Source organism: Terrapene carolina, unplaced genomic scaffold (genome assembly GCF_002925995.2).
Source record: "Terrapene carolina triunguis isolate 2854851 unplaced genomic scaffold, T_m_triunguis-2.0 Scaffold66, whole genome shotgun sequence".
Lineage (NCBI taxonomy): Eukaryota > Metazoa > Chordata > Testudines > Emydidae > Terrapene > Terrapene triunguis.
This window is the reverse complement of record NW_020664417.1, coordinates 76536723-76560495: the sequence shown is the minus strand read 5'-3', so window position 1 is coordinate 76560495 and position 23773 is coordinate 76536723. Positions and strand designations below refer to the sequence as shown.

At 43.1% G+C, this 23773-nt stretch overlaps 1 protein-coding gene across 1 annotated transcript in view; it reads right to left on the bottom strand.

Annotated features, from left to right (window-relative positions):
• Positions 1-22414: 22414 nt before the first annotated feature.
• The window catches only part of NKX3-2 (NK3 homeobox 2), a 3441-nt gene continuing 2082 nt past the window's right edge, over positions 22415-23773 (bottom strand). Inside the window, exon 2 of the mRNA XM_026648132.1 lies at positions 22415-23770. Within this exon, the coding sequence (XP_026503917.1) occupies positions 23420-23770 (351 nt within the window). The 3' untranslated portion in view covers positions 22415-23419. The remainder of the gene's footprint in view (positions 23771-23773) is intronic.

The following is a 23773-nucleotide window of genomic DNA, read 5'->3' as shown; positions in this document are numbered from 1 at the left end:
GCCGCTTCACCTTGAAATGTCAGCGCATAAGGCAGAGATGACAGAAGTACCAAAGAAGTCAGTGTGCATTGTCAGGAGATGATCAGTGATAGGAGAGATATTCAATAACTAGATGCAGGTGTGTAACTTGTCATATTTTGCTTTGAAGTGTTATGTTGGATGGTTATTTTTGTCACTGCCCAGTGTTACTAACAAGCGCATTGCATTTGAAAGCATTTACAGAACAATTCTGACTAATATTGTTAAAGCTCACCATGCAATGGATATTGTTTCTTGGCTTGGATGGTAGAGGGCTAGAATTTAAGGCACATTTCCAGTTCTTTGTCCCTGCTATATAAAAGAAACTAAAATAGGGATTATGTGTAGTTACTTCCTAAGCAAATACGATTTGCAAAATTAGATGTCTGAGTCAAAGTGTTATGAACTTTCATTGTCAAAACTTGCATTCAATCTGTTTGGGAGTGTTATCAAAAGATTTAATAGCATAACTCCTACTAAGCAAACTTTTAGAATCTCAACATCTACTGTCATTAAATAATTGTCTGGTTCCCCCGTAATTTTCCACAACTGTGAAAAATTAAGATCAATACAAATATTTTAAATGCTTTAAAATAAACATTGATATTATCCATCAAAATTATTTTTAAAAAAAAATCTGCCAAGCATAAACATAGTACATGATGGGATTAAGGCCAATATTCTGAAGCCTACTGACATCTTCACACTTCCAGAGGTTGGCGTGCTTCTATTTCATCCACCTCTGAAATGTAGCAACTTTTCAATAGAAAAAAAAACTATTGAAATGCTACATAATAGTTTAGGACAGAAAGTGACAAAGAATTCAAAATCCAATTAGAACTACAAGGAGAATTTAAGACAGAAATGTAGCTACCCAAATTGGAATGGATCCAGAGCACAAGGGTAACACCACTGCTCTGGCAAAAACTTCCATAGACTTATTTAGTGCCCACGCATGGGCATGACCTAGGTTTTACATCACAGTTAAATGACTGATTTGTTTTCAGTAAGTTAAAATAATGGTGTGTGAATGTATATGCATATAAACACTATACAGTTAACAGCATTTTTGCAAAAATTCTCATGTCCAAAAGATCAGCCCCTTTGCATTTTTATGAACATCGTATTTGTTACATGGTAGAAAAATTATATGTATTCAATGGTTTATAGGTTAAAAGAACAGGGAGTCACTACAGTCATATCTGAATTTAGTATCTAAGAGCCAGATTTTCAAAAGAGCCCAGCTCCCATTTAGGCACCTAAGTGAAGTGGCTAGATTTTCATTTATCCTCAATGCCCAGCAGTTCCCGTTGACAATAGTGGGATGTATTGGGTGCTGTGCAGTTTTGAAAATCTGGTCACTTCTTAGGTTCCAAAGTAGGAACTAAACTCTGATTTAAAACATCTGGCAAAAAAAAAAAAAAATGTATGCACCCTTCGGGCCATTTCCTGCAATCCTCACTCAGGCAAAACTGCCATTGCATCAGGTCCAATAGCACCATTCAAACGTGAGCAGAGACCTGTTGTCATTTCGTTCCACAAGAACTTTTCCAAAACATTTCCTGCTGTATTGTGGTATTAACTGCCATGTGCCAAAATTTTCACTCAGCCTGCAACTTTCAACATCAATATCAAGCTCAGTCAGCTGGTCCTTGGGCCAAATCCTGTTTACCTTACTCAAGAAAGGAGTTCCACTGAGATCAACAGAGCTACATTTGGCTCCAGGGCAGAGTAGGCTGGACTGTGTGACATCACTGCTTGCTTTATTTTATTTTTTGACTTTCTAGAACTTTGTAAGAAAAATTATGTATAGTCTACAATATAAAAGCAACTGAAAACACAAGCCAGTCAGCCCATCAGTGACATGAGACATGCATACCTGGGTTCTGACAAGGATATTACGTGAGCAAATGTAAATAATGAAGCTTTAAAAAGCACCAGTTTAAGAATGGTGAATGGTTCTGAACTGTGCTTATACAAACTACAATTTAAAAGGCTAGAGGCCTCATTTTGAGCTACTAAAATTCAAAGTGACAGAAACCTACAAATTTTTATTGCTGTGCATTTAATAAAATGTACATTTACAAGCTGTCAGTTTGAAATGTTGAATAACTGGTAGTTTAGAATGGTGAACAGCAGTTTGAGTTGTGTTTGAGGTTCATTACTACCTACTTACAATGTTTCTCAGATACTCAAAATAATCCTTCAACCAAAGCACTTTTGTTATCTCTATTAATTCAACACGGGCACAAAAAAATCCATTGACTTTGCAGTAAGGTCAGCAAAAGGAATTTATCATGTTCCCATAAAGTAAGGCGTAATTAAGAGCTCCCCTTTTGCTTGTTTAATGTGCTAATACGAGAACATTAGGGCCAATGTCCCATCTATTGCTTCATTTCGGCAGCTGTCTGGGTTTTTGTTAATTTATGGACTCAATTATGTAGACTCTCTTAAATCCACAGCATTGGTGGGTGGTAAGGTAGATGGTTAATGAAGAAACATAGGGTAGGAAACCCCTTTAATGCCTGTTTTATGTGCATCCTGGGTAATGTTTTTTGGAGAACAAGGATCAAAGATTGTAACTTTAGGAAACTCAAGCCAGGAATAAACGTACATGGTTTTAAGACACCCCTAAAAATTATGAGATGGCTAATATCCCTATGATTTTGTGGTCTTTTCTAAAATAAAATATTAAACCAAATGTTTGGCTCTGTATAATAAAAACAGGTTATTTAATGGTTTCCAGGATGAAATGTGAGAAATACCTTTCATAAAGGCTTCCTATAGTTATGCATTACGAGGACTTCCTCATTTTCAGTATAAATGGAGACTCCTATAGAAACTCTATTAGATATTATTTATTCACATGCCCTCGAAGGGACTACACATGGACTTTTTTAATTAACACTATTTGCAACACTTTCCTCGTGTTTTCACTAACAATCTCATATGTTTTGGAATCCCTACCAGAAATTTGTCATCACTTACTCTAATTACAAAGTCTTCTACTACTCTAAAAAGAATACAATGAATTACAGTCTATACTTATTTTAATTAAAAACAAAACATTGTTTAAGTAACCTTGAGGTTGTAACAGCCTCACCCCAACCACCCCCAAAAAACCCAACAGGAAATGTAAAATAAACATTGGTTCACCATTCTTTACACACCATTAGGCCTTGCATTTGAGAGAAAGTGAAATTATTTAAAGAAAAAGTAATGGTTTTGTAGACATTCTGCAGTTCCCCACACATTGAGGTTCTACAGTAAAGAAGCTGCTGTGTTTGATACTGGATATCAAACACTGCTTCTCCCTCACTTCACCCAATGTGGGTGTTGAAAATGGTTGTCATTATAGCGTGGACAGGAGTCTAGCTTTGTTATATGTGTTGAGTTCAACCTGTCCTGATCCAACTAATGAACACTCATTTTCAGCACCAGTTTGAGAGAAGAGCAAGATGGGAGTAAGGGATAACATGTTTCGATACCCAGGCCTTTTCTAGTGTAGACAGGACTGTTTTTCTTAACATTTCTCATTGGTGCAATTTGACTGGCAGGAGCAATGTTGGGAGCCACAAATGTGGACAGGCCACAGATGGCTGCTGGCATTTTAATCTGTGTTGTCTGAGTTGCTCCAGTTAGGGTAAAATGCCATTTAGCCAGACGAAACTAGCACTCGCACTTTGATATGAGCAAGGGAGTCCCATTGATAGTAGCAAGGGTGGGAATTTTTTTAAACTGTGAACACGGTCTTGTCCCTGTCCACAAGAGTTTTCAAACCATGTTAACGTCTTCCTGAAGAACTCAATTTGTGAAAAAGGTGCTTCTCAGAAAGCTTCAGAAATCAGTGGAGAGTGGGTCCAACCATGTCATAAAGTGTTCTACAAAACCTTGTTGTAACCTACCAGACCAACAGATAACACAATTAGGTCCAAAACCACAGAACTCTCAAAACTGTGTTAGTATCACCTGTGTCACAGGGACAGTGTTTCAATGCAAATCTCCAGAAAAATGCTCACACTGTTTGAAAGGTCTTTGTATACAGAGTTTCAGACCTCTTTTCTTTTCTGAAGGCACAACTCACTACATATAGTATGACTGCAGCAGCTGTCTATGCAAGGACACGATGTGTTTTCTCAAGTTCCTCAGTGGTAAATATTGCATCTCCAAATTCAGCGTAGACTTAATGGCAAAGGGGACAGAGCTGTGCAATAGATTAATATGAACCATTTTAAAATTCATTACACAAAGGAGACTAGATATTACCTAGGAATGGCTCATGAGTCATAAATGATGGTTACAGCATATAAATATGCCTGTTCTACCTGGATGTGTTGTGTCTTCATGCTTCAGACTACTTAGGAATACATTAGTGAATCCTTCACAATAACCTGGAGTCTCTTACTGCTATTATACTATGCTCTTTAATTTTTCCCCCCAACCAAAAGTCTAATTCCATTTTACTGTGTTGCTGGCCCATTAGACAGGTTTCCCAATGCTAAAGACTTAGCTTGGCTGTGTCTGTATCAGAGCTTCCTATAAGTTGTATAGACTAGAGGACATTGAATAGGCCTTCTGAGCCAGGATGAATGTCGTCATACCATATATTGCAACGAGACAGTTAAAACTGACATTTAAGTTGTCATTATGCTTCAAAATAAACACCCCTTGAAATGAACGACTTAATATCTTTCTCACATCTATTGTTTTGGGCTATCTTCAGACTCAGGCATCAGTTACACATTTAGGGCTAGAGATTTTCAGTTTTTAAATAGCAGCTAAAATTCTAGAGCACAAGCTGGCAAGCACAGAAAAACAGTGCCAACTTGACAAGGTACCGGAAGTTGGTTCAGCTCAACATTTGAGGAACAGGATTGGGAGCAGGCAGCACAGGGGCAGTGGTACTTTCCATGACACTATCCTTGCTACCTACATGCAAATCTAGGTAGGAGGTATTCCAGTTCTGTGGTCCATTGCTTCCCTCTGAGCAGCTGCAGGGGGCACGCAGTCATTTGCAGAATGGCTCCTGCAGAAGGTGGGTGGGCTAACAGAGAAGCAGTATTCCCTGCAGGACAGCTCTTGTTTCTGTGCAGACCTTCAGGGCTAGGGAGGGTACAGGGCTGGCTCTGGCTTTTTCACCGCCCCAGGCGAAAAAGCCTCCGGCCGCCCCCCCCCCCCGCAGGGGGGAGGGCGGCCGGAGCCCTGGGAGGAGGGCGGCGGGCCCCGGGGGGGGCCCGGCTCTCCCCCCCCCCCGCCCTGGCGGCCGGAGCGCCGCGCCGCCCCCCTCCAGGTGCCGCCCCAAGCACCAGCTTGGGTGCCTGGTGCCTGGAGCCGGCCCTGGGAGGGTATGTGTCTTCCAAAGTCATTTGCCCCAGAGTCTCCTCCCACCAACAGAGGAAGTGTAAGAAAATTCTGTGGCAGAATCCTCACCCTACTCTTCCATAATTGTTTGAAGGAGGAGCTTTTACTAATACTTTCTTCATATCTGTAAATCACCTATCTTCATGAGCAGAATAGGGGAGCAATAAGAATATTAACTGAGGGCCAAATCCCCTTAAAAGACATAGAAAATATGTTTACAATTTCTTAAACACCATGTTTTAGTTTTATTACTTGTTTCATGAAGTTCAGTACAAGGAAAAGAAATTAACTAGTGCCATTCCAATGAGCACTTAGTGCACTTATCTTTCTAGCCCTTTAGTGGGCCTGAGGCCCAGTCTTTCTCCAACTGATATCAATGGCAATATGCCAGTTGATGTCAGTGGGTGTAGGATTAGGCCTTTAATCCTGCAATTCTCACCCAAGTATGATTTCCATTGAATTCCATTTCTTGAATACAGGCAGCTTAAAGGGAATAATCCTTACACTCTTGAATATAGTCCCATTGATTTGACCCAAATGTGTAAGTAACAGAAAAAGGAACCCCACAAGATACTAATTTTACACAGCAAAAGCTGCTTCTCAGTATTTTAGACATAGGAATCTGGCATATTTTTGTGCATGTCTATGTAATATATATAATATACATACATACACACACACACACATATATATATATATATATATAGAGATAGATATAGATATATAGATATATAAACTTTACAATAATGAAGCACAGTTAAATTAAATAGAAATAATAGAAAATACTGTATCTCACCATGCTTTTCAGGATGCTAAGTGCAAAGGTTTTGTTGTAGTTTGTTCCAAGAATCTCTCTCTGCGCCTAGACATTCCTAGTACTCCTCCACCAACACCACGCACACACTCATTATAGCATTCAGTACAAGAGTTGGTTTTTTAAGCTCAAGGGCCCGTACTGCAAACCATTCATTGGTGAGTAGACCAGTTCTCCCACTGAAGTCAGTAGACTAGCAGTTGTGAGTATAGAGGGTTCACTAGACAAGGGTTTGCTGAATCAGACAATAAGTGTGCAGCTGAACCTCACTCAGACAAACAGAGCCATTGAGTTAAGTGAGACTGCTCCTAAACCTAAGGAGAGTGGGACTTAACCCTTTTAAAATAACTTTGTAGCTGGTTATTGGTTGAGGGCCAAACTTTGCTAGGACTATTCCCACTGATGTACCTTTTGGCCCTGTATATGTCTAACTGCAAATCATATCCATTTCAATTGCCTGCCGTACAAGTCTGTCAGACATCTGCCAAGACATCATTTAATTCAGGCATTGGCATATCCCTAGAGTTTAAAAATGAAGAGGATACAAGATACATACATGAAAGCCATATCTTGTCATGTCCAAAAGCATCTATATGTCAGCTGACTGGGATGAGGGTGGTCTAGCCTAGAGGTCAGAGCAGGCATCAAGCTTAGTGGCTAGGATTAGAGCCATAGTCAGTAGTGAGGATCCAGTGCCAAGGGCCAAACTGGAAGGCAGGAACTGGATACCAGAGCCAAGGGTTGAGCCAGAGTCCATCATCAGGAGCCAGAGCCAAGGGTCTAGAGGGCATGAACTGGAGCAAGCAGGGTATCAGGCAGGGAGAGGTTCAAGGCAGGATGCAACACTGGATGCAAGGCAGGAACAACCGGAACAAGGTAACATAGGAGCAGGTACAGTGAAGGGCATGAACACTGAGAAACCAGTGAGGAGCTGCTGCTGCTATTGGTGCTGCTGCTGGTATAAGAGCTGGCCTGCTGGCCTCTATAGCCAGACAGGCAGGCTGTTGCAGACCCACTGTACTAATGAAGCTGCCTGGAGACTGTTCTGCTGCAGGTCCTGATTGCTGACATTATAGTCATTCCTTACTCAATCCAACCTCCATGAGGGCTTCAGGATCTGGGCTATGATTTCCCAATATTATGGAACCTCTCTGAAGGAGGACAAATCCCAGGAGGTGCAGTTGCAGATCATTCTTGTGGGTGCAAGGGAAAAACTGGTGTTTCTGATCAAGGAGAACCTGGCAGACTTTGCTCATGTGAATACACACATTCCGTTATCTTAATAATTGGTAGCTCCATTTGGAGTAAATATTGAGGTTGGGATTTTCAGGAGTGCCAAAGAGCTTTAGGGGCGCATGTCACATTGAAAGTCAATGGGATTTGCATGTGTAAGTCATTAGATGCTTCAGAAAACACCTAGGTTATTGCATCTCATCCAGTGCTATCAAGAAGGCTCGATTATTGGCTTCTCAGCATGAATAGAAATGAGAGACCCAGTTAGATCACCAGCTGGGTGAAGTTTTCTGCATACATAGTTAATTTGCTGAATTAAATATACATGGGTCAGGAAGTGAGAATGACTCTATAGCCTGGTGTTTGGGGACCCACCTGGATCCCAGTCATTGCCCCAGCAAATACTTAATGATGTAGTCACCCTCAGGGTGTCACAAGGTTATTACATTGTGGGGGGGCGGGGGGGTCATGAGCTGTCAGCCTCCACCCCCAAACCCTGTTTTGCCTCCAGCATTTATAATGGTGTTAAATATAAAAAAGTGGTTTTAACTTATAAGGGGGGGAGAAATCGCTCTCATAGGTTTGCTGTAGGGGTCACCAATACAAAAGTTTGAGAACCACTGATGTAGTAGAACAGCTCCAACAGGAGAGATTTAGAAGTACTCCCCTACAATATGGAAGATCAAAGCTCAAATCCCCTGCTCCAGATGAGGTGGCCTGAGGACTTGACCCAGGGTTTCCTACAGGCCCCCTGAATGCCCAAACCACAGGGAGGCACTTCAGCCTCAACCGGTTTTAGCAATGGTGTTGCGGCATTCCCTTGGGTTTTAATAACATAAATAAAAGTTGTTATAAGTGCCTGAAAGGGAAATGCAATGTTTTGTTCTGGGTTGAAAACGATATTTCATTCCTCCCATAATATCCCTCCATCCCGCCGGAGAAAACTGATTGGTTTGGTTTTGTTTCTGATCAGTCCAAAACTATTATCTTTCCCTCGCTTTTTCAGTTTGGCCAGCAAACCAATCCATTATTATTGGCACCGTTCTAGCCCTGGGGCTTTCTGTCCCGGCGGATTGACTTACCCTCTTCCTTGCTGTATATCGGCTGTTGGGGGATCGTCCTGAGCCATCTTTTGGCTTTTCGGACCAACAAACTTTCTGAGCCGGGAAGCCAGAGCTCCTGGTAGCCAGTTAGCAGTAATTGCCTTGAAGTGCCATAATTTTTTAACACGTAGTGGGGTTGATTTTCCATCGCATTTATATCGAACTCTAAGGCTAAGAAAGTATTTTGTTTAGTTCTCGGGGCAATTGCAGCGACACCTCAGACATGCCGTGAAAGTTTAACTAGAAATAAACCTTCTAACCAAAATATCTCTGCGGGAATCAAGAAACTTTACTCAAGCAATTCCCGTAATCCTTAAGTATATAAGTGGACATGCTCATTGCCATAGTTATGCACCTAATTCCCCCATAGTAACGAGTCTGATATAAAGTTTGGTTTGTCTGATCTTTGCAGAATCATTTTACAATAATCACCTGGGAAATATTAATTCTTTTTCTGATCTTATAGGAAGTTAATGGGAGATTTCCTTGCACATGAGCTATGGAACCGGGCCAGCTGAAGGTTAGATTGTATAGACACTGCAAGATAAAGCACTTGCATGTAGATTTTAATTTCTTTCTAATACTTAAATCGGTTATATAATGACTACAAATATTTGTTCTGTATTTTCCACAGTGGTTTTGCCCTTCGCTGACAATAATCAGTTACTGTTTTGTTAGCGCATTTCTGTCTATAGAAGACAGCCGCTGTCAATGGTTCTTGACTGAATGATTAGATCGCTTCTGAATCAAGCATAATAATGCAGAATAATTGAAGCAAACTTCATATGCGAAGACAACTTGAAATTCTTCCAGTTCTCTTTCTCTTTGTACAGGGCGCACTTTGGTGCTTCGGAACATTAGAACGTGAATTTCTTGCCGATGTATTAACTTTAAAACAGTACCAACTCCAGGATGTTTTTTGTTTTGTTTGTTTTTGATAAACCACATTAGGCGAGGAAGCACTCTGCCCGCAGTAGCTTTGACGGGTTCAGACTCCCTGACATCTCCCAGCTCTGTGAAATACAGTACTAGTTTTCTATATTTGCATTCAGAAGCTGTGGCATTTATGTTCGAGGGGAACTTGACAAAGCCACATCCCTCTGCTTCATTTCTGAAAGGAACTACAGCGATTCTAATACACAGAGCAGCCAGGCTAGTGTCGTTGTTTAGCTCCTGCTGCTCTACAACAAAATTCCGCGTAATGAACTGTAATATATGTGATCTCTATTATGTTTAAGAGGCTTTTAGTTTGTGCAGCTCTATTAGACCCTTGATACCTCTAAAAGTAGGAATTCACATCACGTGACGGAAAAGAATGTGAAAACAGAGTGAATGAGCTGGAGAAACAAACTATAAATCCAATTTGTCAGCATCTAGGCACTGGCACTCTGGGCTCCTGAATTGCACAGACTGATTTCAGGCGGCGGTAGATGGTGCTTTGGAGCAAGTAACTTTTCTTTTTTGATACCTTTGAGTATCTCTGTTGTCCTTACAGGGGAGCAGGGGGATTCTAACTCATCGCTGCTGTTACAGTCAGATGGACACAGTCTCTTTCCCTCACTGTCTCTTCTCTCCACTTTCTGTAACGCCCTCGGTTACTTTCCATGTAACCTGAAAATATTTGGGTTGTTTAACAAGTTTCTAGCCAGTGCTTTTGAAGGAGGGTGCAATGAGGAGAGACCGCAAGGAGCAAACGTCAAAGTCGATCCCGAGTAAACACTTGCAAAACGGTTGCAGCAGCAACTTAAACTTCCCTTTCTCTGCCCTAGACCAATAGCTCCAAAAAGATCCCGTTCATTAAGAGCTACGGCCCCGGAAGCAAATGCAATGAACTGAGATCCTTTAATTAAAAACCCCTGAGCAGTGCTGTGGCCATGCAAGGCTCCTTTTCGAAATGCATCGGTGTATATAGAAATGCACTCAGGCATATGTCTATTTTGGCCCCTGTCCTTACTCGTTCTGTACAGGTAGGCCTGGTGCTATTTTTTTATATAGGATTGACTTGAATCGAAAAATTTGCCGGAGACCAGACTGCAGGATTTGGCCTCGTGGCAGTGTTATAGCCCTACCTGATTGCTGTCTAAACAGTTTTAACAGGAAGGACTGGGACGTACACTTTCAAATTATTCCTGTCAGTGGAAAGGGTCCACGCAATTGCTTAAACGTTAATGTTTTCTAGACCCCTAAACTTGAGAGACACTTTTTAAAATATAAATACATTGGGTGCGATTTAGTTACTAGGCAGCTTTTGAAGTGGAGATCTAGGCATTTTGGAGATCTTCGCACTTACTGATATTAACATCTTGGAGAATAAATGCAGTAGATCCACATGGACATTTGGGGGTTTAGAAACTGTACAATGATATCCGATACTACAGGAAAACACATTAAAAATAGCCAAATAGTAATCTTGGGCAAAACCCTACGCTCATCGTTCAGGCAAAACTCACAGTGACTTCACTGGAAGCAGGATCGGGTCCCATTTATATATCACAATCTCTAGGAAGGTGTCTAGGAGCTATATGCTTTCACGGAGTGATCTGTGTAATTATAGCATACCATATTGCTGTGGTTTTCAGTTTACTAATCTGTATAGACTGATCCATAAATCCTAAAGCAGGGATCTGATCCTGCTCTCATTAACTTCGGTGACTGATCTCACTGGGAACAGGACCAGTGTTCTGTTCATATCGGTGGGGTGGTTTTATTTGTTTGTTCGCCGATTACTTTGATTGTTACCCGCCAGAGCAACGACCATGCTTTTGTTCTGTGTTTGTACAGGGCCTCGTCCAATGGGGTCCTGCTCCATGGCTGGAGCTGCTAGGCCTACTGCAGTACAAATAAATATAATACAATAATAAATAACACATCACGGATGCCTGCTTAATAACAACAGAAAATCGATTGTGAATCGTGTCCTTCATTTCCCTAGTGTGCTGTTTCACACAGTAAATGACAATCCACACCCGCTAGTCCTTATTGCTAATCAGCAGAAAGACAAGGTGTTTGACTCCGGTTTTGGAATCTCTCTCCTTCACGTTGCGTAAATACGCGGGCATGGCGTGTTCTCTAGAGCAGAACGGTGCAGTCAGCAAATAAGGATCCGAACGAATTTCGGGTCGAGCTGCCTCCCTAGTCTGGGCTTTCGCCAAGATTACCATAAAGGCAGAAGTAAATGGAGCCCTGTCCATCAGGCAGCAAATAGAGCAGAGCCTCCACCCGGGGTCTGTAGCTTCTGGGATCGGCCGGGAGCCGTAAAGTGAGGCGCGGGCGATCATTCTAAAGTTTGCTCTCCAGACGCCTTTATCTTTGATGGTGGTGGCTATACAATAAAGGGGAATTGCTCTGCTCCCAGAGGCCCTTTGCTACACACAGGGCACCATCAGTCTTCACTTATCGCTGCGACTTGAATGGGACCCAAGCAAAACAAAGCAACGCCGAGAATTCTGCCGAGAGCTAATTATCTTGGGTCGACTCCACTTAAGTGTGAACAGCCGCAGAATGGCAGGAGACAATGTGCTCGCCAATGATGCGTTTCCAAAGGTATTTCTTGGTATTTAGCACGTTTGCGCAGGGGGGCTGGCTAGCTCATCTCTCTCGCACAGACACACGCATGCATGGGGCACAGGTTGAGAGCAGCTGTGTGAGCGCATTTCAGTGCCACGCAAACGGTGCGCTCAGACCTAGCTGCCGGGCAGCTGATCAGTCTGGGGGTGTAAACGCAGATTTCCCAGATGCAAGGAAGGGGGCCTGGACCGGCATCCCTACAGTCCCCCCCGAGGGGTCCTCTTGCAGCTGAGCGGACTGCTGAAATGGTCCCATTATCCCGCCGTGTTTCAGCCACATATGGTGGGTGGATTTAGGTGTCAAAAGGCGGAGAATTAGAAATGGTAATTGTCCGTCATTAGAGGCGAAACGTGATCTGTCACAACAACTGGAACATGTCTGGGCGCTAGCGAAAATAATTTGAATGATTAGCGCTCATTATGGATGTCAAGCCGCGTCCATTAAGTTGTATAAAGAAATTATCCTTGACGTGCGAAATCAAACTGCAAATATACAGGCCTGGCATTCCGCAGGCCCAGCGCGGGGAGGGAGGGGGCCGGCTTGGCTTCCTAGCGAGCTGCGGAGGGGCGATCAGCCCAGACAAGCCCCCAAAGCCCGTCCAGCCCCAACCCCGTAGCCGAGGGGCAGCCGGCCGCTGGCCTGGCTCCTCTAGGATTCCCACGTGCCCCGTTAGATGTTCACTATCCAGCCCCTGCCCTGTCATCCCAGCCGCAGAAATCCAGCAGCGATGGGTCCCCTGCCCTCCCGGTGCAGGACAAAGTCCCATCCCGCAGCCTCCGCTTTCTGGGTGTAATTCACCTGGAGGGGTGGGGTGGGCTGGTCCTGCTAAAGCGAGAGGACCTTGTACACCGCAGAGCAACTAGTACTGGAAGGGGAAAGGAGGGAGAAACTGAGCTGCATCCGGGAAACAGCTACACTGGCTATACAACGTGAATTAATAGGGCTGGCTTTCACCTTCCAGTGGTTTTCCACAGAGAGGAAGGGAAGGAGACAGACAAGGTCTCGTACCCTGAATGGCTGAAGGATATTCTGGAAGCTGTCACCTTCAGGGACACATCTCCATCACCTGTTGTTGCTGGAGTCTTTGACAGAACCAGTCTCTTGATTCCTCGCCCCAATCGTCTGAGCTCATATCCGCTCTCCTTCCTGTGACTAATGGCAATATCAGTGCATTTAGAATGCCAATTCTGTCTCTGCTTTGCAGCCAGCCAGCCACCCGCCTGCCTCTCTCTCTCTCTCTCTCTCATACACACACACACACACACACACACACACACACACACACACACCTCATTACCTCTGCGCGAGAATACTGAAAAATGTTTGAAACTCAACAGGATCTCCCGTCTATTAGAAAATATGCCTAAAATAGCGACAACCATTATTGCCTCTTTTAGAAAGAGAACTAATCTATTATTTTTAAAGTAGAGTGATGTGCCCTTACCGTGGGATGCATTTATTTATTTTAATCTTGTTATTTTTTGGGTAAGATTGCAGTATTTTTTTCTCTCCCTCTCCCCTGGAATTCCAGAAATACCTTCATTTGATCGCACTACAATTAACCTGATGTTTAAGTATGTTTTGGAAGCATTAAAGGTATAGACATATTTGAATTTATAGGCCATCCGTACTCTGCCATGGATTTTTAAGCAGAAGTCCACATTGAAATCGAATCAATGGCACGATCTTCAGTTTGCACAATGGAAATCGGTCGCTATTATTTTTTTTTTATGGCGAGAACAAACAAGCAAACAAAGAACACTTGCTGTTTGTTGTATGCACAAATAGCGTGACTGAGAGAGAGTTCAGATGCTAATCTAAGTGAATGATGTAAATACACTCTCCGAGGGGTATGACACACACAAATATTAGTATGTTTATAATAGGAAAATCAGGGCACGTTTTCTTCATCTCGAGTTATTGGGAAAATTTTCAATGTCCATATAAAGTTCCAGCTGTTTCCATTTTGTTGTTCTTAGTTTAATTTGGGACTATAAATCATCCTTGATTCTGTGAAATTTTGTAATAGCTAAAATGCATCTTTGTCTCTTTCATTTTCTACTACACACTGCAACCCCATAAAAAAGAAGGGCCAATCAGTTCGAAAAAAAACGCGTATTACATCTGCATAGAAGGAAAAGTAACATACTGATTCTTTCCCTAAACATTTCAAAATCGAAATGAGACGATCCTCTGAACTGGTCCATATTTGAATTTGCTAAAAAACCTGCAGTCACGATCGATATTTACTTTTTCGTTTTTATTCTTTTAGTTTTCAAATCTGGGTTGTTCCCCCATCAAGCCCCAAATAATAGTAGTTCTTGTCAAAGCATTTCGTCCCTAGTTATTAATGGAGTCCTTTGCGGCGCACATCGGTTCCCTCCCGTAGTTAAAATGTGAGGCAAGGTACAGTGAAGGTACAAAGGTTTAGTATTATCTAAGCCAAGAGAAAGAATTCCCTTTCGAATGGGAACAGGTACTGGACGTTTGTGTAGGAGGGATGCTCATTCTTTGGGGGATCGCAAATGTGCTTGATGGGCCGGCCCAACGCCTGTGATTCACGATTAAAACAAAACCACCAGGCAAACCAAAATCAGTTGTGAACCCGGAACTAAAGACACGATTTGGCTGAGGTTCTACTACAAACGTGTAAAGGATTCCCAAACTGAAGTTCGCCTAGAAATAGACTAACCCTTATTTCCTTTGCAGCACTGACGGCTTATTTCCCCTACAGATCAATTTTTAAAAAGCAATGATCCGTGCCCTCAAAAAGCAAAAAAACAAAAACAAAAACCCAGCTTAAAATATAGCTTCCCCACCCCATTAGTTAGTGCTCATTATCAGTGTCTTTCTCACGTTTAGAAATATGGAAGCAGCTCCTGTTTTTACCCTGAGATTTCCTAGCATCTTCATGCTGCGCATATGTGCGCTATTATTTATATTGCAGTTACCACCCTGAATTTCTGTTCGTCAAATTTGCATCGGGATTTTCCAGCTCCTAGGACTACCCGGTCACAGGGATCTGAACGTCAGATTTCTATTTGCTTCTTCAGCCTCCTTACCAGTCCCTAGCTCAGATTTCGTGTCCGAAGAGACCCCCGTTATTACAATTATTACCATTAATTATTAATATGATTCCTAAATTGTAAATCGCCATTTTGTTTTGCAATCAGCCGTCCATGAAAAGGCTTCAGTGTAACGATTTCAGCTTCAAACCCCTTGTTTCAAAAACAGGACTGGAGTTCCGAGCGTGTTTTCATTTCCTGGTTTGGCTCTGCAAACCTTGCCCCGATGACACATTTTCATTAATAATGTGTGCTTTGTCTGACCAGAAGGGCATCAGGCAAGAGCTTGCCATAGGACGTGTGACAGAGGTGTCCACACGCAGTGTATGACAGCCGCTTACAGCCCTTACAAGTTGTAAATACAAGGGCGCTCTACAACTGCAGGTAGCAGCTAATTGATCGGCGTCAGCTTGCTGTTTATTATTTTAGCAGCAGGAACAGAGGGGCAACAGGAGAAATCTGCTCGGGATCCCTTCCCCCCTCCCAAATCTGAGCTCTTTCTGCCGAAGAGGCGAAGATATTTTCCCAGGCCCTACACGTGTGTGTATATTTAATAACAGACCTCATGATAGGAGATAAGGACAATCATGCAAGAACCCCAACAAGAACTGGCCTCACTGCCACAATCCGCGCGTGGGAGTCCAGTCATCTGTAACCTACACTACAACTTTGTAAATATCACTTCGCCCTCGTTTTTAAGGACAGTAGCCAGCGGCTAGCTGGTTTAAATCATCATAAACCTATCTCATGGCCGAGGAGGGGGCGTTGTGATTAACACATTGCACAGCCGTGCGAGAGACCCCAGCTATTCCCAGGCCAAGTACTTCACTGTCCAGGAAAGTAAGAGGTGGAATCGTGCTCACCCCGTGGGAAGGAGGCGGGGCTACTCCTACACCATTCTGCAGCTGTCCTCTGTTGAAGGCAAGCAAGAGGCATTGTTGGTGGGCTCCCAAGGAAAATACATCCAGTCTGCCACCCAGACGAGGAAGGGGCTTGTACCTTCATGGAACCCACTGTGGCTAAAAAAATAATAATCTCGCTATCTAATCTCTGCCTATGTTAATATAATTGATCACATACATAGAGTCCTACCCCTGTGAGACATCACTGCAAGGAGGAAATAGTAGGAAGAGATCTTGAAAATTACTGCCGGTCTCTAGCCTTCTTTTGGTGGGGGAAGTGATAGGGGAGGTTCTAGCTAAGCAGCCCTGATTCCGGCTGGACAGTTAGGGTTTTTTGAGCCCCCTTCAATCGGGCTTGGGAGGAGGAGTAGAGAATGCTGGTCACTAATTTCCTCCAGGATATGGGCTAAGTTTAGGTGCCCAGGGTGATCGGTTTAGATCTGAAATCACTAGACCGTTCTGGCACCACAGACCATACAGGACTCCCCTGTGAACTCTGATAGGCCTGATGAGAATTACCAGCCACTAGCTGGATTCGTTCCTCGCAGAGATCCCAGATGGTACCGGGTCTATACTCCGCCTCACTGTGGACAAGAGTGCCTCTGCTCTGAGGGCACTCTGTCAGAGGGCTAGAGCCAGCTTCATGCGCACCTGAGGCTGCTGTGCTGGGGGGAGATATTGAAGCATTGTGAGCTGCAATATTGGCCACCAGCTGATTAGATCCCTCTCTTCCAAAAATCGGACTTTAACGGTGAGGTTTCTTTGCTTTCCTGCTACCTGGCCAAGCCGGAAACATGGATGAAAGCAACCCGATGGAAGTTAAATTCAGATCGGATGCACAAGGTGCTGGTGCATAGGCGTGGATGCATCTGCCTACCCCTACTGCTCCCTCACCCAGATCGTGCATTTGCCGTTTCCCTTTGGATCTTAACCACACCTAAGTTCAGTGGCAGCAACAGTAAATAGAAGTGATTGTTTTCACTTCTGTGCTTAGCTAGCAGATTGCCCCCTTTCCTTGCTGAGCCTCACAAGAGTAACCTGCGTCTTTCCGGTGAGCCTATTACTATTGGTCTTACTTTAGCGCCTCTAATTGCAAACCGAGTGAAAGCGTCAGCTAGCGCAGAATGCAGCTAGCCATCTACTTCGTGGCGATTGCTGTGGAAAATATCACACCTGTGCTTCATAGGCTACTCATTTACTTCCAAGTGCCAATCAAGGTCCTGGCCATGTTGATCTTGGAGACCAATTCTCCTCCCATGCTTCATCTCCACAATTGAGTTCGGTTGGGACCCTGTGGTTGACAGTCCCCAGTTTGAATTATGAAGGCTGGCCGCACCATGAGGTGGAGAGCCCTTGCCTCGGAATTAGCTGCCCCCCACCGGTCCAACCATGTATACTTTTTGGTGAGCATCAGAGCACAAGGCGCAGTTCATCTCTATTTACTCAGGCTTCCGGGTGCCTGAGGGTGATGAGCCGCAGCTAGAATTGGCGTACGGTTTTTTTTAAGTGTTGTTTTTAAAATGTTTATACATGCTCCCAGCTAGTACAATAGAGACATCTGTAGAAGACGTTTCCCTTAATGAATATAATTTTATTTAAAAAAATAAGGCGAGGTGAACCTGATAACTATATCTGGTGGATATGTCTGATATGCAAATCAGCAGTGAAATGGTTAATAGTGTAAATAATAAGACTTAGTATTTATATATTGCCTTACCTCTTCCAGGGTCTAACATCCCACGTCCCTTTGGGCTCTTACTGCAGGCTGGTTCCATACCCAAGACTAACCTGGATCCGGAGGACTATCACTGATAATAGAGTGCCCTATTGCTCATAAGCTATTTTAAAGCCACAAATAGTTCTTACGTCCACAATCATTAACAACTGCTCCTTTTGCAGTTAGGGTGATTTTTTTTTAACATGACATTTTAGCTTGTCTACGCTAAATTCCGCAGATTTCCCAGCAACTGTGGATTTCTGTGGTCAAATACGCCTCTTTTGTGCCTGTTCAACACTTTGTTGCATTGTTTATCTACAATTTTATGCAAAGGCTGCAAATAAATGACGTCTCCTTCGGAAGACACTACAAATTGCCAACCCTTTATGGGATGATGTGTTTCTGGAATCCTAGGGACCCGGCCGTCCTACAGTCCTCACTCAGGCAACTTTCCCATTCAAGTGAACATGAGACAGGACAGATTAATACAGACGTGTATTCTGCAGGCGCAGCTCTATTTCGTTAACCGAGCTTCGAAATGCAGATGTTTACTCCAGCGAGCCTTTGTGCTTGCGGTGCAATAGTGGTGAAATACCCTAACTTTACACAGTGCGTTTGAATGAGAAATATAACGGCGATTTCCAATCTCCAGGCTTCTTCAGGGAAGCGGCAAGTGAAATCAAAGTCCCCTTTTTATTGTTCCTTGTTAGCAAACACACATACACGTGTCTCCCTAGTCCCCTTTGAGCTAAAACGAAAACCTGACCCAAGTACGTTATTTGTTCCTTGCCTGCAAAAGCATTTCCCAGCCCACAAAAATTCCCTCCTTGTATTTAGCCGTTCGCCTGTCAATAGAGTGGCAGAGGCCACGTTACTGCCATTAACCTTTTCATCACCTTTGCTCCCAAAAATTCCTTATCACAGTTCACGTGGATTCCCTTGGAATAAGGGCAGGTGCGATCCCTTGTCCACAGGGTTTTCAACGCTCCATTAAGCACAGGCCCAGTGGCGTTGAGATGGGCGAGGCAGGGGGGCGGGAGACCGTGCCCAGGTCAGAGTAACAACCAAGTGGAAGAACCGGACACAATGTGGTTGAAACACAGTCTCGTTTAGACGGAGAGATTTAATTGTCAGTATTTTTTTCTTGTGACATTTTAGGCTGGAAGATTAGACTGACCTCTGTTTTGATTGCTTCTACATCTCCCTCTATGGACACAGGGAAACATGTCCAGTTATGTATGTGGATGTATATATAGAAAGATACACAAAGATAAATACAATATTAGATTATACAACAATGGTTTCTCTTCTCTTTAATTGTAGTTTCTTGTTTTACTGATTACGACTATTTTTTATATTTAAAATCCGTTTTCTGCCAACGAGTGGGTGGATATTTATTCACACTAATTATTGTACAGATTTGCAAGGTTTCCTGCTTTTGGTAGAAAAATCTCAAACAGGACACGTATTTCGGATAAATTTAATCGTGTTTTAATCACTGAAATGTTGAGGACAACAAGAAATGCATATTTGGAGACGAATGGCTGATTTTTAGTGTCAAAATCCTACTCTGTTACACCGGTGTAAATCCAGAGTAATTCTATTTACTTCAGTGAAGTTACGCTGGATTTATAGCGGATTTTCCCTTTAAGGGAAAATAAAAATCAGATAATTGTTTCTACATAAAGTGTAAATCATAAAATAAAAACCCCGGTTTTTAAAGTAAAGAATGGTCAGTTTCATTTTCTTTGGGTTTAAGACACATGTACTGTGTCTTAAACATCAGGTTTTATCAAAGACAAGAGAAGGAAATTTTAGTGTTTTAATATTCGATAGCTGGATGTGTAAAAAAAAGCCAAAACGTCAGAATAATTTCATATAGATCATCCTCGATATTTTTTACCTTTAGTAAAAAGCACCATAAACTATGCGTATTGAATTCAAAGACAACCAGTTTGATTCTTTACCATACATGTGCATAGTTACAGTTCCCAAAAAGCTATAGCCCTAACATTACACAGAGTTTTGAGACACAATCTACACTTTCCTTTCATTTTACACTTTCCTGCAGCACTATATGGATTAAAAGAAAATCAAAAGAAAGCTTCAACATAACCCTTTCCCTTCATAACCCAATCTACTTAAAAAAACCCTAGAAGCCCAAACACATCGTTCAAATCTCTACCCAAGAGCTGGGGCCAGATCCTCCTCTGGTGTAAATGATCATCACTCCTTTGAAGTCAATAGCACTCTGACAATTTACACCAGTTGAGACGGTCTGAATTAGCGTTAGTAAGCAAGGGTGGCTGCAGGAAGAGAAAATCCTGCGCCTTCATGCGTGCAAAAGATGCAGCAGTGAAAAGAAAATCGGAAACAAATGTTAAAACGTGTGTTGACAGGAACGATGGGTTATCCGGAACTTTAAAGGGGCAGAGAGGGGCCCCGAACTTGCAACCCCAAAGTCCCATTCATTTTCATGGGAGTTTCGCCTGAGAAAATACTTTAGGTCTAAAGAATTGCGTTCCATTCCCCCTCACCCCCGCAACATAATCGAAATAAAACAACCCCCACCTCCTCGTTTCCAAATCGCTCCCCCACCAGACCCTGCTGGAGTTTCTGAACGTTTTCCTTGCAGGAGTAATATTTGAACATTGACCACGAGAAATCTACAAACTAGATCTCGTGAAAACTGACATTTACAAGGAAGAACAAAACTCTCCCTAACTCCACTTGCCAAGGCAAACTACTCCCTGGGGTTACGAAAGATACCTCAGCGCAGGGGAGCCGCTGGGGGTGGGCGGTGGATTTCCCGGTCTCTCCTCCCACCGAGGAAATCGCTGCTAGAGAATTCCAGCTTTTCACTGCCATGCGAAGGGAAAGGAGAGGTTGACCTTCCCTGAATAATTTAAAGGAGGAAGATGAATCTTTGAGTATGCAGCTCTATGTATATTCCGAGGGTGGGGCATATTCCATATGGGTGCACATAAACCCAATCATTAGACGCTTAATTTTGGAGCCTTTGTGGAGTATAACCACCAAGAAAAAAAGGTTCATTAGCAAAGTAGCTTTAGGGATTCAGGGGGAGGAGAAAGCGTTGGGACATGGCCCAAGTCACGCACACGTCCAGAAGCATAAATATATTAGGTTACGTTCAGGTCTGCTTTCAAAATCGGTTTCACTACTTCGGTTCTTTTGAGCGAATCATACGAAAGTCCCTCCAGTCAGCCCGGAAAGGAAAGTAGTGCAACAAAAGAGGGCAGGGAAACGTGATGAGATCTTGGCAATTATCTCCCATTGTCATGTGCCTGTGTCTCCACCATGAAAAGGACTTCACTGCACGAAACAATAAAGCCCAGCTCTCTTGAATTCGGTCCCGGACACTAATAGGAATTTGGACGGAATTATTGGACGTAAAGACGCTTAATTTACACGATGCTCTAAAAAGCCATGAGCCTTACCTGGAAATAGTGTGGCCAGATAGCAAATGTGAAAAATCGGGACAGAGGGTGGGGGGTAATAGGAGCCCATATTAAAAAAAGCCCCAAATATCGGGACTGTCCCTATAAAATCGGGACATCTGGTCACCCTACCTGGAAAGTACACAGTCATCGGCACACACAACTCACGCAGCCACAAATTCTCCCCCCGGTATTTTTCCCTGCTGTACAATTCCAGAGGAAATAAAACACTAACAGGATCATGCTGCCACAGCATTTTGTAGTCTTTATAGATTTGTTTCAGGAACTTTTAGGGGATCAGTTCAAAGGAGGGAGGCTGCCCCAAGTGGCTATTTCATTTTTATATGGATTTCGTAGTTTAATTAAGAACTGGAAGTTTGGAAGGCGATTCTCCGCCTACCCGATCCAGTTTTGCAGCTTTAAGCGTCGTGTGAAGTACGACCCCTGGCTATGCACAGCGTGCTGGGGTTATTAGGTAAGCACTGCGCACAGGAATGAGAGAGTGGAAAATACATATACTTGGAATGACAATGTTGCCACTCCGTGGATTGAAATTATTAAATAGGCTGCCGACGACTTGCTCAATACAATCCCCACAAGAGCCAGCACCAACAAATATGGCCTCGACATCTGAAGGATTCACTATTGCTACCAACAACAAAAAAGTTAAAATAAATCAAAAATAAAAGAAAGCAAAGCTGCCCACCCACGCACATTCCCCCAGAGCAGATTGTGGATTGTTAATCGATCAAGAGCACAAAAACCTTACTCCTCAAGTCCTTTCTAAAGCAAAGTGTACACTGCACTTTAAGTGTGTACTATATAAAGTCAAATTGTACTCGTCCAATCAAATACTTCGGAATTTATCTTTTTAGCCTATAATTATAGCGAGTATTCTGACTTCACTGCATCCTAAATGTAATTTAACTAGACAGAGTATAAAATATCCAACCTCTTTCTCAGAAGGAAAAGACCTATTACTGTTCTGAATATATTTGATCAAATATATGTCAATACCTCTAACATCCGCTGATTCACCCAAAATGTATTGATCTAAATCGTCTTCCGCTAGGGAAATGAAACAATAAGTGACAATAAGATAGCACTGCCAGTGTAGGAGAGGAGAGACTTTCTAAACGAAAAATATCTGTGCCTATTTAGAATTCTATGCAAAACGTAGAAAGGACACAATGGACATAACTAGGTGTTAAACTAAAGTTTATAAATTAAAAAAGTACAGCGGATAGCTTACAAACATTCACAATTCATTTAAAGTAAATAATCTAGTTGAGTGCACAGTGCCATTAAAGGAGGAAAAAGCCACGAATTACCTTGTAAGAAAGAGACTGTTACATTACTGAAGTAGATCACAAACCCACAGGATAGGTTTGCTGACGAATTTAAAGAAAGAAAAAGAAAAAGGCACTGAATGGTACTAATTTTCCCCATTACGTCCATTTTAAAAAAGCCTGACTAGAAATATTCACATTGAATATAAAAATAACATTAACTTTAGTACAACTGGAAAGTGCTAAAAACTCGTTACTTCTCCCTCCCCCAACCCCCACCAAGGAAAGATCCGAGGGAGAAAAGAGATCTGGCTTTTTGATACAGGGCTCACCCTTTTGGGACACATCTGTCCTTTGCCATGGACCATGAAGAACAGGAATAACATGGGCAACAAGAGCACGGGGGATTTGAAAGAGGTTCCTTACATTCAGCACCATAAAAGGCACACACGGTTTGCAATAATTTGGAAGACCAAGGACTCCAACAAACAGAGAAAAATAATCTTCCTTTCAGTCCATGGGGGAGTCCTTGATCTCCTGTTCTGATCTGAGTTTCTTTTTCCTCTCTCACACACCAGATTCGGGTCTCTTATCAATCCGGAGCAACAATATCAGCAAAACAAAAACAAACAAGCAAGTCTACACGGAATAGAGTGACAACATGGATACCATGAACTAGTCGTGCCGAATTACAAGAGTCCTCGGCTTGAGGGGGGGGGGGAGTTTGCAAAAGTCACAACTTGGAAAGGAGGGGGAGGGGAAATTACCCAAATAACAATAATAATAAAAATAATCAAATAAAATAATAATAATAAATACTGTCCGGTGCATACAGTCCTGCAGCTGGGGCTCGGGGTTGCTTTGGATCTGAGAGGGCTGGGGCTGGTCAGTCTCATTGAGTCCCCGCGGCTGCGGTGCAGGTGGACAGGGCCCACCCGGGCAGGCAGTAGTAGGGGTAGTAGTAGGAAGGCTGCAGGGAAAGCAGCGAGGGCGGCCTCAGCATCTCCCCCGGGTGATACTGTCTCTGATCGTCCCGCACCAGCACTTTCACCGCCACTTTCTTGGCGGCCGGGGCCGAGGCCAGCAGGTCCGCGGCCATCTGGCGCCGCTTGGTCTTGTAGCGGCGGTTCTGGAACCAGATCTTCACCTGGGTCTCGGTGAGCTTGAGCGAGGCCGCCAGGTCGGCTCGCTCCGGGCCCGAGAGGTAGCGCTGGTGGTTGAAGCGCCGCTCCAGCTCGAAGACCTG